This window comes from Mastomys coucha, unplaced genomic scaffold (assembly GCF_008632895.1).
Source record: "Mastomys coucha isolate ucsf_1 unplaced genomic scaffold, UCSF_Mcou_1 pScaffold14, whole genome shotgun sequence".
NCBI classification, from domain to species: Eukaryota; Metazoa; Chordata; class Mammalia; order Rodentia; family Muridae; genus Mastomys; species Mastomys coucha.
This window is the reverse complement of record NW_022196896.1, coordinates 106,369,499-106,384,931: the sequence shown is the minus strand read 5'-3', so window position 1 is coordinate 106,384,931 and position 15,433 is coordinate 106,369,499. Positions and strand designations below refer to the sequence as shown.

General features: G+C 40.5%; 1 protein-coding gene across 6 annotated transcripts in view; it reads left to right on the top strand.

Annotated features, from left to right (window-relative positions):
- The window catches only part of Dock10 (dedicator of cytokinesis 10), a 254,449-nt gene that overhangs the window by 35,744 nt on the left and 203,272 nt on the right, over window positions 1-15,433 (top strand). The window contains exon 1 of one of the 6 annotated variants that reach the window (XM_031368150.1): window positions 13,944-14,322. The exons of 3 other annotated variants lie outside the window; for them this stretch is intronic. In XM_031368150.1, the coding sequence (XP_031224010.1) occupies window positions 14,161-14,322 (162 nt within the window). In that variant the 5' untranslated portion in view covers window positions 13,944-14,160. Of the gene's footprint in view, window positions 1-13,943; window positions 14,323-15,433 lie in introns of those variants that run through there. 2 more of the 6 variants (XM_031368148.1, XM_031368149.1) reach the window with 2 other exon arrangements.

The following is a 15,433-nucleotide window of genomic DNA, read 5'->3' as shown; positions in this document are numbered from 1 at the left end:
ATGACAATTGGAGTGGAATGAGATACTATCTCTTCACAGTTCAGTGATTAAAACTCTGAAGAAAACACCAGTGCCCATAAAAATCCTCATCTGCCTGTTGTTTACATGGAATAGCATTAAACCATGTTCAGTAAGCTAACTCTCCGATTAGCATATTCTGAAGCTGAATGAACACAGTTGCTAGTGGTTGCCTTTTCTCCTTGGTAATAGCCTGACTATACTGTAGCTTGACAATATTTGTACCCTTCTCAGAGAGGAAGGCACAGAGGCACTAGCTGGCACATCTCATTCCCTTTATCCAGCCCTGCTGATGCCCTGGGCTTCCTTGAGACACTGTGAGCATGGTAAAATTCTCTTGGTCTTCTGACAAGTGTGGCACTATTGCTTTCCATGAAACAAGGACAGAAAATGCTCAGAACGCTACAGTCACGTCTTCCCTTCTTGGGGTGCTCTCCTTGAAGTTTTCCATGAAGGGCTTTGATAATAATTGTAATGATTCTGCAAGGATTGTTCTAAACAAAGCACTTATTTCTAGATGCTAGGAGAACCTTACTAACATTCAAGAATCTTCCTTTGAGTTTTTAAATGCCAGCAAGAGATGATCAGAAAGTGCATCAGTGAAACTGAAGCCCGTTTTCTATGATGTGAAAACTGGTGTGTGGGTGTGTGTGTGTGTGTGTGTGTGTGTGTGTGTGTGTGAGAGAGAGAGAGAGAGAGAGAGAGAGAGAGAGAGAGAGAGAGAGATTTCAATGCTGTTTTACAGCTGATAAGACATAACCCTTGTGGCTTGAAAAGGCTCATCGTAAGTCTTCCTTAGAGACACTGTTTTTGCACAAAAGGAGTATAAAATTGAAAGTCGCATTCTTTTTACCTTGACAATGCTCTTTGTTTCTCTCTCAAGGTCACTGGTGAGTCTAACACTAATTGCTTTAGTGCCATGTGACATCAGACAGGAAGCAGTCTGAAGAATGATCTGAGGGATACTGGGTTACTGCACAGGATAGATAACGCTTTCACCCCATGCTGAGCTTGTCTGAGCATTTGCTACGCAGTATGATACAGTTCTGTGTCCACTGTTGGGTTCCGTAAAGTTGCGACTCTCAGTTGGCAAGCTGGGAAAGGCTGCCTCTTTCGATTTAAAATTTTCTTTATCAAAGTTATTGCCAACAAATCATACAACACTCTAAAGAATCTGTCAAAATGAATGAGGATATATATGAATAGTATTACCTCTGGAAAGAATAACTTTGGACACACACATATGTAAATATGTATATATGTATATATGTATATATGTACATATGTATATATACAAACATGCATGTATGTATATATACATATTGTTTTTGCCAATGTATATGAGGGCAAGAGAAGCTATCTGTGTCCCAGTGCATATTACACTATTCTCAGGACCTAGAATAGCATCGAACAGCACCCTGTAAATACTAACGATGAGGAAAGGGATACAGACAACAGGGTAGGAAAGCTGATATGATAATGTCACAAAGCTGAGTATCATTCACTGTAGTGGCATTGTTAATGCCATCCTAGAGAAGATCCTCACAGGAAGTTTAGCTCTATGAGAATTCAAGAACAATGCTTTGTAGGGGAAAGTGCATCTAAGAACTCCCACTACTTTGTCTATATAAAAACATTTCCTGGGCTGCCAGCGCCCCTTTGGTGATGTTGAATGTTGGTAGTAGCCTCTTTTGGGTTAAGAATAAATGTCAAAGGATGAAGGGAAATGTGGGATCTGTAGATGAATTTTTCTGTTGTTTGCCAACAATGGAAGGCCAAAGAGTGTCACAGACATTTCAAGGTTAAACGAGATGTTACTTGATTATTCGGTATGGGGGAGACGATTTTTTGTGCTACTTATTAGAAAGAGCCAGCAGAGGGGAGGGTGGTGATTGACAGAGTATGACCCTGGAAGACAAGAGTTCACACAAATGGGGCTAAAGGAGCAAGGACTTCCCTCCCATCAGGAAGGAGAACGTGGGGTGGATCTATGTAAATATTTTAAGAGAGCATCAAGCATACAAATAACGCCAGAGTGTTGAGCCAAGAAATCCCAGATGCTTCTGAGACATCTTGGTGATAAGCCTTTGCTACTCGTTCATTTATTTTCATTCAGCTGTTAAGTGTTGACTCACACACCAGCAACAGAGGCAAATTTTTAAAGAAACACACGAAAACTTTATATAGCGTGTAAACTTCTAACGGGGAATGGGAAGCAGGTTGCCATTTGTCCAGTCCCCTTCATTTTGTTCCTGGAAAGTAACAGCTACAAGGAAGAGGTGATGTTAAGAAGGGAAATATTTGAAACATGGGAGCCTGTATATGGGTCCCTGGAAAATCTGATAGTGTGGAGGAATTTTGCAGCTTTAGAAACAGAGATGAGAAAGAGCACAGAGAAAAGGCACCCAGAGCCATGGATCTCTGCCTGGCAGAATGTGTCCCTAGCTCCAGGAGCACACACCTACCTTCCGCTCCTACCTTCCGCTCCTCCCTTCCGCTCACTTTCCTTTTGGTTTCTTTATTTCATCCACTCATTTCCCCTCTCAGAGTCTATCCTCAAATCTAGCATCCTCTGTCTGCATAGCATCCTCTGTCTTCGGGCCCCAAGATTATGCGAAAGCCAAAGTCTTTTTGAGTTTCATTTTCTACTAGCTTTTTACCTTATGGCTTTGAAACAGAATCTCTCACTGGACCTTTTGGTTAGAATGTCAGGCCAAGAAGCCCCCAGGATATGCCTGTTCCTTGATCCCCAACACTGGGCATCTACTTCCCGAACTAGAGGGAGAGCCACAGGAAACAGATAAAAGAGTGCTGTATCTCATATACAAACCGACAGGAAGAACTTGACTGTTGACACTGGACATGAGCCAACAACCTCTTCCCTGGAAGCTTTCAACAAGCATTACCAGGAAGAATTATTTGCCAAATGGGGCTAACATAGAAGCCAGTAGAGAGGGATACACTTGTTGTAGGTGTATTTTAGTGACCTTTCCCATCTTTAATTTATAGCTGTTTTTTTTTTTTTTAAAAAAAAAAATTGTACGAGACATGGTGGCACATGCTTTGAATGTCAGCCACCCCCAGGAAACAGAAACAGGTAAACCCCTGAGTTGAAGGGCAACTTTGTCTACATAGTTAAGTTTCAGGCTGGCTGTTGCTACATAGTGAGACCCTGTCTAAAAATAAACTACATACATTGGATGGACCTCACAATGATGTAGCACATCATTACTGATACTGAGAGTTGTGCAATAATCCACGAATAGTAAGAGCCAGCCACAGCATGCTCCTGAGTGTCTTGACATCTCTCTGTTGGATGGCAACCAGACCCTGGCTAAGGTTCAATTAAGCTAAATATGTTACGATTGTATCTTGATCATATACATATTTCTAAAAAACGAAGAACATATGCTACTTGATTTGGGAAATGTCTTGTGTATCCTTGTTTAAGGGATTTTCAAGGTAGAAGCAATACTGGTCTGGTGGCCATATGTCCACTCCCCTCCCATTACCGAGAAGTCACAGAGAAAAGTTCCACTTGAACTGTGGCTTTGCCATCTGGAAGCTGACAGAAGGCGTAGGGAAGGGTGGTGATCTGAGACAGATACATTCCATACTCAAATCTCAAGTTCCGTTTTTTGAAAAATGAGCATTTTTTTTCTGTTTGTTCACTTCTACACTTGAATAGAAAACAGGATAATGACACTTTGCCTAAAGGGTAAACACCAAGAGAGTGCATTCTTCTCTTCTGAAATGTTAGAAACAAGAGGTTCTCCCCACCCACTACCGGACATTTCTGCTTTTCCATGACTGCCAGAGCCCTTGGCTATGGAAGGCATACTGGACTCATTGGCTGTGTAGCGGGAGATGATGGAGCTTGCTCAGAGAGCTCACAAATAATAAGATTCCTTTCCCCGGGCTTTTCCTATCCCAGGCATCAGGTTGAATTATTTCATTGGCCTGTCATCATTTAAGAAATACCCTTGTCTCTCTTACCTCATCACATCATGCAAGAGTGAAGGCCTTAATGTCTCTTGGAGAACAATATTGGCTTTGCATGTCAGCAGAATAAACTTTAATAATAACATTATTATAATTAATTATAAATATAAATATATAAACATTACTATAAGTATTAAATAAATATAAATATAAAAATTTATATTTATATTTATTATTAAATTAAAATGTTAAAATAAATATAAAAGCATTATTATTTTTACTATTATTATTATTATAAGAAGGAGGAGGAAGAAGAAGAGGAGGAGGAGGAGGAGGTGGTGGTAGTTGTTAAGCTTTAGGTTTTAAAAAGGTGACCATTATCCTATGACTACCTCCAAGCCCTGCTGCCATCTTTGGTTAAAACATTTGTTTCCTTTCAAATGTTTTTATCTGAGCATATGTTGGATACCTAGGTCTGGCAAACAATAAAGCTCAGATGTGCTCAATTTGTCAGCCTCCTCAACTTTCTGATTTGGGAGAACACCTGTCAGGGGCTTTGAAGACTGTCATCTTTATGTTCGAAGAGGAACCCATGATTATCGCAAACTAGATTTCAGCTGGGATGTTCAGGACATGGGTGGTGAATTCCTGCCATGTCTCAAATGCAGAAGGGAGCCTGGGAAATAAAACAGAGCAAGTGCTGAAAGGACGGTTAGTCACTTATTTATTGAGTGTCAGCTGAGACTAGTTTTCTCATAGCTAACTTTTGAAAATAGCTCAGTTTACTCAGTTTAATCCCTTAATTTTTTTTATCGTGCATCACAGAATGTACTCAGCAAAGTAAAAATTCCTTTTAAATGTCTCAGAGATCTCTCTGGCCCTACATTATAGCTACTGGACATCTTCTGACTTTTTCTGGTACATCAATGTCATCATGAGCTCCCCTTTAAAGGCAGGGCTTAACACTATGTCATTCCTACCAACTTTTATTCAGTTTACAGTTTATAACATAGATACATTCCAGGCACCATGAACATTGATTTTTTTTTTAAAATCTTTTTATTTGTGTTGAGTCGGCTACCACTGGTGCTTTCTTTTGTGATGGATCAGTTCCTTTTGTAGATAGTTCATATTTTAAGTTAGCCTTACTCAGTCTTAGCCCATTTCACTGGTGACGTAAACCGAGTTACACTTTCCGCTCTACCTCTCTTGACTTCGTATCTTCTTTTCTAAAATATTTATTTTATGTATGTGAGTATACTGTAACTGTTTTCAGACCTTCCAGAAGAGGTCATCAGATCCCATTGTGGATAGTTGTGAGCCACCATGTGGTAGCTGGGAATTGAACTCCGGCCCTTTGGAAGAGTAGTCAGTGCTCTTAACCGCTGAGCCATTGCTCCGGCCCTTGACTTTGTATCTATTGTCTTTGTACTGTGACTTGGAAGATCATTACTCACAGGTACTTACATTTGGTTACTTACTTAAGAGACTGTGGTAGCAATAAACATAGTTGCATTAACCGAAGTTGCAAAAGGAGAGCTAAGCACATGTGTGCCAGTGTTATACACTGTCATTGTTACAACTCTACTGCAGACTGGAGGAAAACTGAAGTCATATTCCTGACAATAAAACCAGGATTAAAATTCAGATATTTTTGACTTCAAAGTTCATATTTAATACTTTGAGCCACTTTCTGCGTTCCACACTAGAGTAATGCAACTTGGTGTCTCCCATCAGCCAAAGTCCTGTCTGATGGCTGATTCTCAGTAGGCTGGCCTCTTGGCAGGACTGACCCTAGTCCTTGGGAGCTATGTATGCTTGTCTCTAACAGGAACATACTTCCATTTCTAATTGACTGTTACATATCTGTATTTTATCAGAGCCCTTGTTGGAATTGTTTTATTTCTAACCAAAAGCTACTGTCAGTTCAGTTCAGCGGACTTCTGCAGAGTCCCATGTGATGTAGTAATGACAGTGTGAGAACCAACCCCCAAACTGCTCCCATACACTTTGTAACATTAAGCATGAGCCATCTCTTTCTAACACTGCAGAAATTGTGTCTGTTTCTTCCTGGGACATGGCTATAATTAGAGTAGTTGAAGTTGCAAAATGAGAAACCTCAAGCTATCCAAGCATTGTTATAATACTTCAAATTTGTTTACTTGTAGGAAATGACTACATATGGTTCTGGAACTTGTAACCCATTACCATGGCAACTAGCTTCAAAACACAGTGGAGGCATATCTAAAATCCTTCTTTCCCCATCACCCAGGGAACACTATGTCCATAGACAAGAAAAGGCAGGTGGAAAAAAAAATTGTGGAGGAGGTACAGAGAAAATAGGCAATTTTAGGAAACTTTTAAGTCTTCATTTTTTCAATGATGATGAGATAGATAAACAGAATAAATACTCTGCATGTGATACTGGGATGAGCCCTTGACATGTGTGTTGGGTCCTTGTGAATACTCATCATACTTTAATAGACAAGGAAGCAAGCTTTAAATCTTTGCTTAGGCTGAGAAAGGCAATAAATGACTCAATAGGAATGTAAATTTGGGCAGCCAACTTCCTGATTTTTTTTTTTTTTTTTTTGCCTAATTGCTACACCATTAAGAAGAAAGATTTACTGTGTTAAATGCAACATGAGCAATGTAATACATGATATTAATGGAACATTTAAATTACCCATGCACTCAGCAGGAAGCTCACTTAGAGAGTATGAAGGATTATTCCTTGATGCATCTAAATGTACCAACAAAAGAATAATTGGCTTTGGTGCCATGGCGGTGCCAAGGGGAAGAAAATGAAGATAAAGGGGGGCTTGGCAACTGCACCTGTGTTCTTAAAACAATAGAAGCACATGCTTGCTCCCAATGTGGTTAATTGTACAATTCAGTCAGCATTCAGGAAAGTCACCTGTAAAAAGGAGGCCACTATAATTAAGGGAAAAGGAAGAAAGGAAGAAGGAAAGGGAAGAACTCTTCAAACAAAATTATGGAAAAAAACAGATCCTAGGTTACTACTGAAGTTCATGCATTTGCTAAGTCGTTGAGTTGAAGTAGGCATGGGAGAAGTAAGTTGATGCCTTAGGGAGAATCATGTTGGTGCTCACAGTTTCAGCTAAAAAGGCCCCAGTGCCTTCCTAGATATTCAATTCAGATTCTGTGTAAAAGGACTTACCCCATGAAGATAGACATGGATGAAAATCCTTCCTAATCCCCACCCTGGAAAATAGCCAAATCCTGTGAATTGGCTTTACTTGACTTGGAACTAAAATCTATTTTCTTTTATCCTTCAAGTATGCTCCTCCTTTGGGTTAATTTTGCTTGGAAAGAGATGAGCCTCTGAGAACTCTAACTCTAACTTAACTCCAGTAGAGTCAAGAGCCTAATGATGGTGATGGAGACAGTGGTACTGGTGATGATTTTTTTTCTTTATGCTTCTACTGATTGATGGTGTTCATCAAACAAAACTTCATTTTTTTTCACCTGCTAAAGATCTGCTATAACTTAAAGAGATGGTTTTTCTGCCTTGGTCCCTAGGTCTTTCCCATTTTTTCCCCACCACAGAACTTAGTAGAGTATACTACATGGATTGGAAGGACAGGACAAAGTCTGGGAGAGATTTGAGCTCAGTTAACACACATGTTGTCTTAATTAGGATTTCCATTGCTGTGAAGAGGCACCATGACCAAGGCAATTCTTATAAGGGCAGCATCTAATTGGGCCTGGCTTACAAGTTCAGAGGTTCAGTCCATTACCATGGTTGCATGGCAGCATCTAGACAAGCATAGTACAGGAGGGGCTGGAAGTACTACATCTTCATCTGAAGGCCACTAGGAGAAGACTGGCTCCCATGTGGTTAGGAGGAGAGTCTTATTGCCTACCCCCACAATGACACACTTCCTCCAGCCAGGCCACACTTACTCCAACAAGGCCACATCTCCTACTCATGCCACTCCCTGGGCCAAGCATATTCAAACCACCACATATGTCATTATATATGTCATATCACATATTGATTGTCATTATATCTAAAGACAAGTAACTGATGCCCTATGTAGTTGTGACATAAACAACTTGTTAGCTGAATCCCCAGTATCTCCATTGTGGAGGTATTTTGGTATTTTCTATTTTCTCAGTTCATTAGGATCAGCAAGGGATTAATTACATAACATTCCAGCCACATTTCCACATTCCAAATACATGCATTGGTAGCCATGTTGGATGCATGGCTGAAATCATTTCTGCTAGTGAAAGTCTCTCATGACAAACACATTTCTAAAACTTCTCTTATCAAATTCATTGCATTTAAAGTTATTTAAATCCCCATAAAATGTGACTTAAACCAACCATTACTTCAACCATTTTCTAAGACTGGTAACTTTCCTCTGCAATGGTGACACAAGAAATTTCATAGTCTTCTATGAGTTAGAGATAAACCTGAAAAAGGTTATTTTTCCATGGCTGCTTCCCCTGGTACTGTGCTTCACACCCGAGGTTTGTCTAGTATAAAACCTGTCCTTGGAAGGCAAAAGTTAGAGTTGTTATGTTTAACATTCAGGATTGCTTGTAAGATGAGATTCTAAAGCCAGGTGGCAAAATTAAAATTGGAATCTGCCACTCAGTGTAACTGCACATATATGAGCCATTTAGCTTCTCTGTGCCTTAATTTCCCCAGTTACAAAAAGGAGGGTCACCGCAGCACCCTCCTGTAGGTGGGGACATAAATAAACCAATGCATATAAAATCAGCGTTGTGCTGAGCACACAGAGAGTGCTCTGTGCAGCTCTTCTTTCTTGGTGTACCAACCACATTGTCATATACAGAGGAACCACTGCTAGATGAGCACAGGATATATAGTTAGCCAAGAAAGCACAGTCTTAGCTTTTACAGAAACATAATTTGATCTTAAATCAACCAGAAATTCACAGCCTGTGTGTTGAAACCAGACAATAGGGTACAGTTATGTGAGCTGGCACATAGGGCTGTTAGGCAAGGTCTGTCAAGGGAGGCTTCTGAGAAGTGGTATCTCCTCCATGCTGAACTCAGAAGCTAAGAAAGGAGGTGAGCAAGCACGAGAGAACATCACTTTGATCTCTCAACAAATGCTGTGTGCCAGACTCTGTTTCAGTTGTATCAGTTAAATTAGTTGTAGTAGTGACACTAATATACTCAAGTGTAAAGGATGTATGCTCATTTTACACTGGTTACACTGAGATTCAGAGTAGTTTAGTCAAATTCCTTGATGATACACTTCTTAAGGCCCATGAAGTCTTTAATTCAGTTAGATTCTGGGCCTGAGACCCCTTGTGAACTTGTCCCCTGTGCTTATCATCAAGACAAAAATCTCTTAGACTGGAGCCATGCTGCTTAGATATATTGAGTCTATGTATGATCAATTTTTTTTGTATAAGTTAACTATATCTATGGTAAGATCTCCAAAGTTGGGGGTACCTGGCTGTGGGGACAGATGGACAAAAAGGTTCCCTCTTTATTTGGTCATACTGACAAATCTGAGCTCTTAGACTAGCCAACATACCAATTGAAGACTTGATTCAAAGACATGTGAACCAGACTTGCAGGCATGCAAGATACTAACCTTTCCAAATCCCAAGAGGGTTTCTGTGAGTTATGCACACATGGATGCCGGGTGTTGTGGAAGAAGTTCCCTCCTTCTGAAAGTGTTGTCAGGGGCTTCTGGTGGGCTGGGCACTGAGTGCTAGGGGAGGTCCTTCACTTGGTTTCTCTTGTTCTTTTACCTACTTCCTCCAGCTGGGAGCCATTCCTGGACTCCATGTGTTACACCCTCATGCTGAACCCATGTGACTCTGCAACTCTCCAATCCTCCACTTTGAGTTACTGGTTAGTCTGGTCACATTCAGTTTTCATCTTTCAGTGATGTACAGATTCTTCTTTGCCAAAGGAGCCCAACTCCCCATTCTCATGAGTTCCTTCTGTCCTACTCCATGCCATCTTCACCTGGTATAGGGAAGGAGGAAGGTGACAAATGTGCTTTTTCTGCTTCAGAGTTCTGGTCTTCCAGACTCCACTTACTGGAGTTCTGCTGGCCCAAGGACACATCACACACACACACACACACACACACACACACACACACACACACACACACACGGAGTGTCTTAGACAACAAATATACTGTTGCAGCATTAGAGACTGGAAACTCAAACTTCCTTCTCATCTATATAGCTGCCTTCCTTCTATGTCTTCCGTGACCCCTTTACTTTGTGTACATAAAGACAGAAAAATAGAAACTTCAGTGTCTCTTCCTATTGTAAAGGCATCTGTCTTAATGGATTAGGGTTTCTCTATGATGATCTCACTCAACTTTAACCTCTCTCTCTAAATGTTAAAATACTCTCTCTTGAAATGTGGCCATGAGGTGGGAAGTCCAATGGCATTATGGGAATTTGCTGTTACTACAGTTCAGTCCAACAACAGAAATCGTATTTCTCATTTATAAGAAAGGTCTACTCAGAACTTATTATAGTCTTGGAATGGTGACCTCAAACTAACATTGAGGAACACAATGTAGTACATGTCACCATGATGTCTGTAAAACATGAAAGTTCATCTCTGTTTCTACTACAAAACTTTCAGTGATCAGTCCTGGCTTTGTAGTACATTTATATCCTACAGAGATGGGAAAAGGCCCCCAGACCCCTGTTCCAGGTCAACATTCTCTCTCAGAAGCCGTAGAAGAACCAAATGTTTGAGGAGGCAAAGAATTCAGGCTTCACCCTCATTCTGTCCAACTGCAATCCAATCCAGAATGATCAGGATAGATTTAGATATGAGGCAAGACAGATGAGCTATATAGATTTAAACATACAACTCTTACATAATTTAACAAAGCTGGAAAGCTAGAATACTTTCAGTTGACATTATTTATTTAAATTAAATGTGTTTCCTTTCCCATTAAAAGAAACAAGACCTTTGGATATACTACCCTAGTGGTACAAATAACTGCTCCTATACTTAAGGAACTTTTAAGCCAAAAAATCTTAGACAGCAGTTGCTCTAAAACTCCCTTCACTTAGCAAGATGAGCCAATGAGCAGCAATGAGCAGTCTCTTGAGTCAAGAGCTAGCACCCTTTTGGTGTAACAGACTATTTGAGAAATGATTTCTTATGCCTGTCCCTTAATTCCTCCTCCTCTCCCTCTCTCCCTACCCCTCTCCTTCTTCCTTCTCCTCCCCCTCCTCCAGCTCATCCTCCTTCTTTATCTTTGCCCATCCTCATTTTACCTCTGACAGCATCTTTCTGCCTAGTTATATAGAACTCTAACAATTGCATCTTCTTCTGTCTTCCTTTTGTTTCTGTTGGAATGAAGGTTAATTCAAATCTATATAGTATGGTTTTCTCAAGCTTCCCCCCCCTACTATGAATTGTTTTAAGATTTTGTAAATGCTGGATGAATTGATACACAGTATGTATTTAATAACTCAAAGTCTTGTTCCCAACACCTTGGAAGGCTTAGTAATACACGTTGTTAATGACAATATCCCTTCATATTAGAAAATAAAGTTTAAAATATCACCTATTGAGTTTATATTTAGTCAGTGTCTAGTGAAGTCATGAGATCATGTCTACTTAGGAGAAGGCTGTAGATGAAAGTGAAGGAAAGTCCCTATAAGTTATTTACAGGTTGGGTCATCTTTGAAGCCAAATTAATGATTTACATGAAAAGCAAGCAAACTCAGGACGAAGAGTGGACAGCTCATTTTAAAGTATTTCATTTCTGCCATGTCCAGGCCATGTTGATATGAAGGACTGCTTTTTTGAACAGATTTTTGTCTCCTTCCCTAATCAGACCCATCCCTTGTAGCCATATAAACCTCAGCTCTCACAACCTAGCCCTTTACTGCTTTGCTGTTGAACAGGTCTGATCCTCATCTTCCATCTTGTTTTTTATCCAGTGGATAACTTTTTTTTTTTTACTCTGGATTTGTGAGGAAGTCATCCTTGGGCAGTCTCTTAAAATAGAGAGTTAGAGTCAGAAAGAAAGAATGAGGGAGGGAGGAAGGAAGAAGGGAGCAGGACAGCGAGAGCCCCTCCCTAGCAGTCCAACAATAATAGGGGCAGACTCCTCAGAGCCAAAGAGAGGATCGATGCAAACAGGCTTCTAGTAGCTAGAAAGCATCCCATGTGTGTCCCTAAAGACTGTGCCATCTGCCAAAACATCAGACTCCAAAGCCAACCCCGAGTGTTAGAGAGGTCACCAGAAGTAAGTTCAGAAGCCAAAGTGTGCATTTGAGCCCCCAGCATGTGTGTGACTGAGCTAGGAGTCTTTCCCTGTCCATTCTCCAGCTAGACCTGAAGGTGTGCCTGATTAGCCAGGTGCTCATGAGCAGGTGATTATAACCCATGTAAAGGATGGAGAGAGTTCTGCTGTGAGATTGGGAAAAGATAACTGGTAGGCAACCTCATCCATCCACCCAGAGCCTGCAGGAACATAATTCAAAGGGTACTTGCACAAGCATGGAATCAAACTTGGCACTTCTTAAGTCTATTCAATAGATTTGCACCAGATGAACTAAGCTGTGGCTTCTTGTCAGTAAATGCCCCAGTTCTCTGGTTTAGATTAGAGCACAGTCATGGCTGACCGAGGTCTAAAGGGAGTCAAGGACTTGCCAAGACTGTTAGCATGTTTTTTTTTTCTTCTTTCTCTGGCAGCACTAAAATATGTTTTCTCAAAACAGAATGAGTTGAAAACTATTGGCAGGCAGAACTTCTTAAAAGAGGAGAGGGGAAAGAAGCATGTTTTATTTCTTTGGCAGACATAACCAATTAAAACAGCACTATGTTGTGACAGATTACTGAGTAATTAATGCCTAATTGAGCATTTTTGCAATATGCTTCTGTGAAAGTGACGTGACTGTGGCTGGGCCAGCCACACCTTATAGAAGAATGTGCCTTCCCTAAACTGCATACAGTAGCACGCTGTACACAAGGAGCCCCAAAACTAAATAGAGGATTGTCTTGTTTTGATTTTTTTATTATTTAAATCTCTGAGAGCTGGGCTGAAAAAAATTAGCTTGGCAGGAAGATCCTAACATTGAAAATCCTCCCGGGATTTCATGCTTTCCTCGTTTGTAAGCAAAATCCATTTTCGATGAGATATTTTTAGCTCGTGTATCCCCTGCTGCCCTATTCTCTTTCAGTATACCATTAGATCCTGAGGCCAATCCAGATGGGTCACGTGATTTCTAAGTATCCCTCTTTGGTTGCCTCCTAAGTGACTAATCTTCCAGAAGTTGGGGAATGCTAGACATTTAACTACCAAAGATCTCAATGTATTTCTGCAAAGCTTTAGTTCTTATTGATAGGATGTTAAAAATGTTTTCCAGCTGTTTCTAAGAGGTCAGCTTGGTAGAATGCACCGAGTGACCTCGGACAGAGAGAGACTTTTTAGCCCTGCAAACCGCCTATGTAAATATAAAAAATGTATTAGGCTGCAGAACTGTGTGTGGGAGAACAGAACAACTACACCATTGAGAAGAAATCACGGAGAACACTGGCATCTCTCACATGGTCTGTTATCGCATGCATACTTTTTGATAAACTGTCTTGATTCGGGGTACTCTGCATTTCTGATGCTGATCTCTCTTCTGGAATTTATACAAAGTAAAACCCCAATGGCTTAATGAGGTAACCATGAAAACTTTCTTCAGAAAGTGTTTACGTGTTTTAAACTACTGTCAGTCAATATACTGCCCATTTTCCTTGTGAGAAAAAAGTCAGCATGAAGTCCAATTTCCGGTTGTTTGATTTGAAGAATGATTTATGGTGTGTGTGTGTGTGTGTGTGTGTGTGTGTGTGTGTGTACGCGTGTGTGTGCATATGAGTAGGGAAAATGTATTTATCCAAAGCTCTGAATCAGGACTCCAAGACAGTCATTGTAATAAACAGAAACCACACTTTCTAACTGCACTGAAAAACCTTTGCTGTATGAAGCGCTCTGATGTTGTTGAGTGTGTTCAGTTTCCGTGGATCAAATCTTTCCCATCTCTGCATCCAAGCTATTTGGCTGTGATCAGATGATCAGAGCTGGAGGAAGTGATTGGAGGGTGAGCTGGCTGCAGCTGCCGTGTAGGCTTGCTCTCAGGGACAAGGAGCCACTGTTTTTCAAACATCACATCAACATAGAAGTTATTCTGTAGGCTCCAGGATGCAGCGATGGGCTGCACTCCCAGTATTGTTCTGCTCCAAGCTTTCCGCTCTGTGGTCCAGAGGAGCTGTCCACACATTTGCAGAGGACGCCAGGAGGAACCGTCCCATGAAATCGTGCCTCTCGAAAGTGACGACGAAATGATGAGCAGACCCAGAACCCTCATCATGGTACTGTATTCTTGGCAAACAGCCTCTCTTGATTGAACTGCTATTACGGAGATAGACGCTACATTTGGGGAGGTTTGTGTGTTTGGCTTTGGATCAAGATATGTGTGACCTCAAGTTTCCTACCTTGTTGTGGCTGTTTGGGGGCGGAGGAGATCTCTCAGAAGCATTGCTAACATTCAGAGAGCTGATTTTTCTTTCTCTTAGATCTGTCATGTAAATGTGTGGCGTGCATTTGAGAAAGTCTCTGCTTTCCTAGCATTTGTGTGTTAAACTCTGCAGCATGAGGGGGGAAAAAAATAGAACAGAAATATTTGACATTTTATTTCACTGAATTCTGCTGTGTAAGTCCTAGCTTGGAAGAAGAGCCCAGGATGTGTTTCTCTATATGCCACCTATAAACAGTAAGAGGAGTTAGACCTCTAACTTCAAGCTCTCTGGGTTGTTTTCTTGTCCTTTTTCTGACTCTGAAAAGGAAATGCTTTTTCGAAATGCTTAGTTAACTTTGGCACAAAATCAGAGTCATGTATTGGGAGTTTTGTGGAATGCGTGGTGTTTTTATTAGAAAGTTTTTCCTGCCAACTGTCAAATTATATAATTTTTTTTTTTTAATTTGTGCTTTTATCGTAGCTAGTGTTACTCCTCTGTGCCTGTGTTTGGAGTAACAAGGATTAAGGTCGGAGTCTCTCCTTACTTTAAGATTTGGGGAAGAGATCTGCTTCGTCATTGAAATCCCCCATCCAGCTATAGGTTGTGTGATGAACTTTCCAAAACTGGAGATCTGTTGAAGTAGGGTACTTTCAGCAAATCGACTTTTCTTTTCTCTCTTAGATTTCAGTGTTCAAGGATATAGTAAATAATGAATGAAAAAATACCTGTTGCACTAACAGTTCTTTATCGAAAGTCATTTGACCCTGGATATACCTCTAAGTGACAAGTGACCACAGGGTAACATTGAACCCTAACTCCTTGACAAGTCAAAGTTTTCACAGAGCAATATTGCTCTTGATTTTCGGGTTATGATTATCTCTTCAGGGAAGTATGAAATCCAAAAATTCACATTCATTATCTCTATAAAACTTAAAAAGACTTGAGATTAAAGGTTAAAAATTCT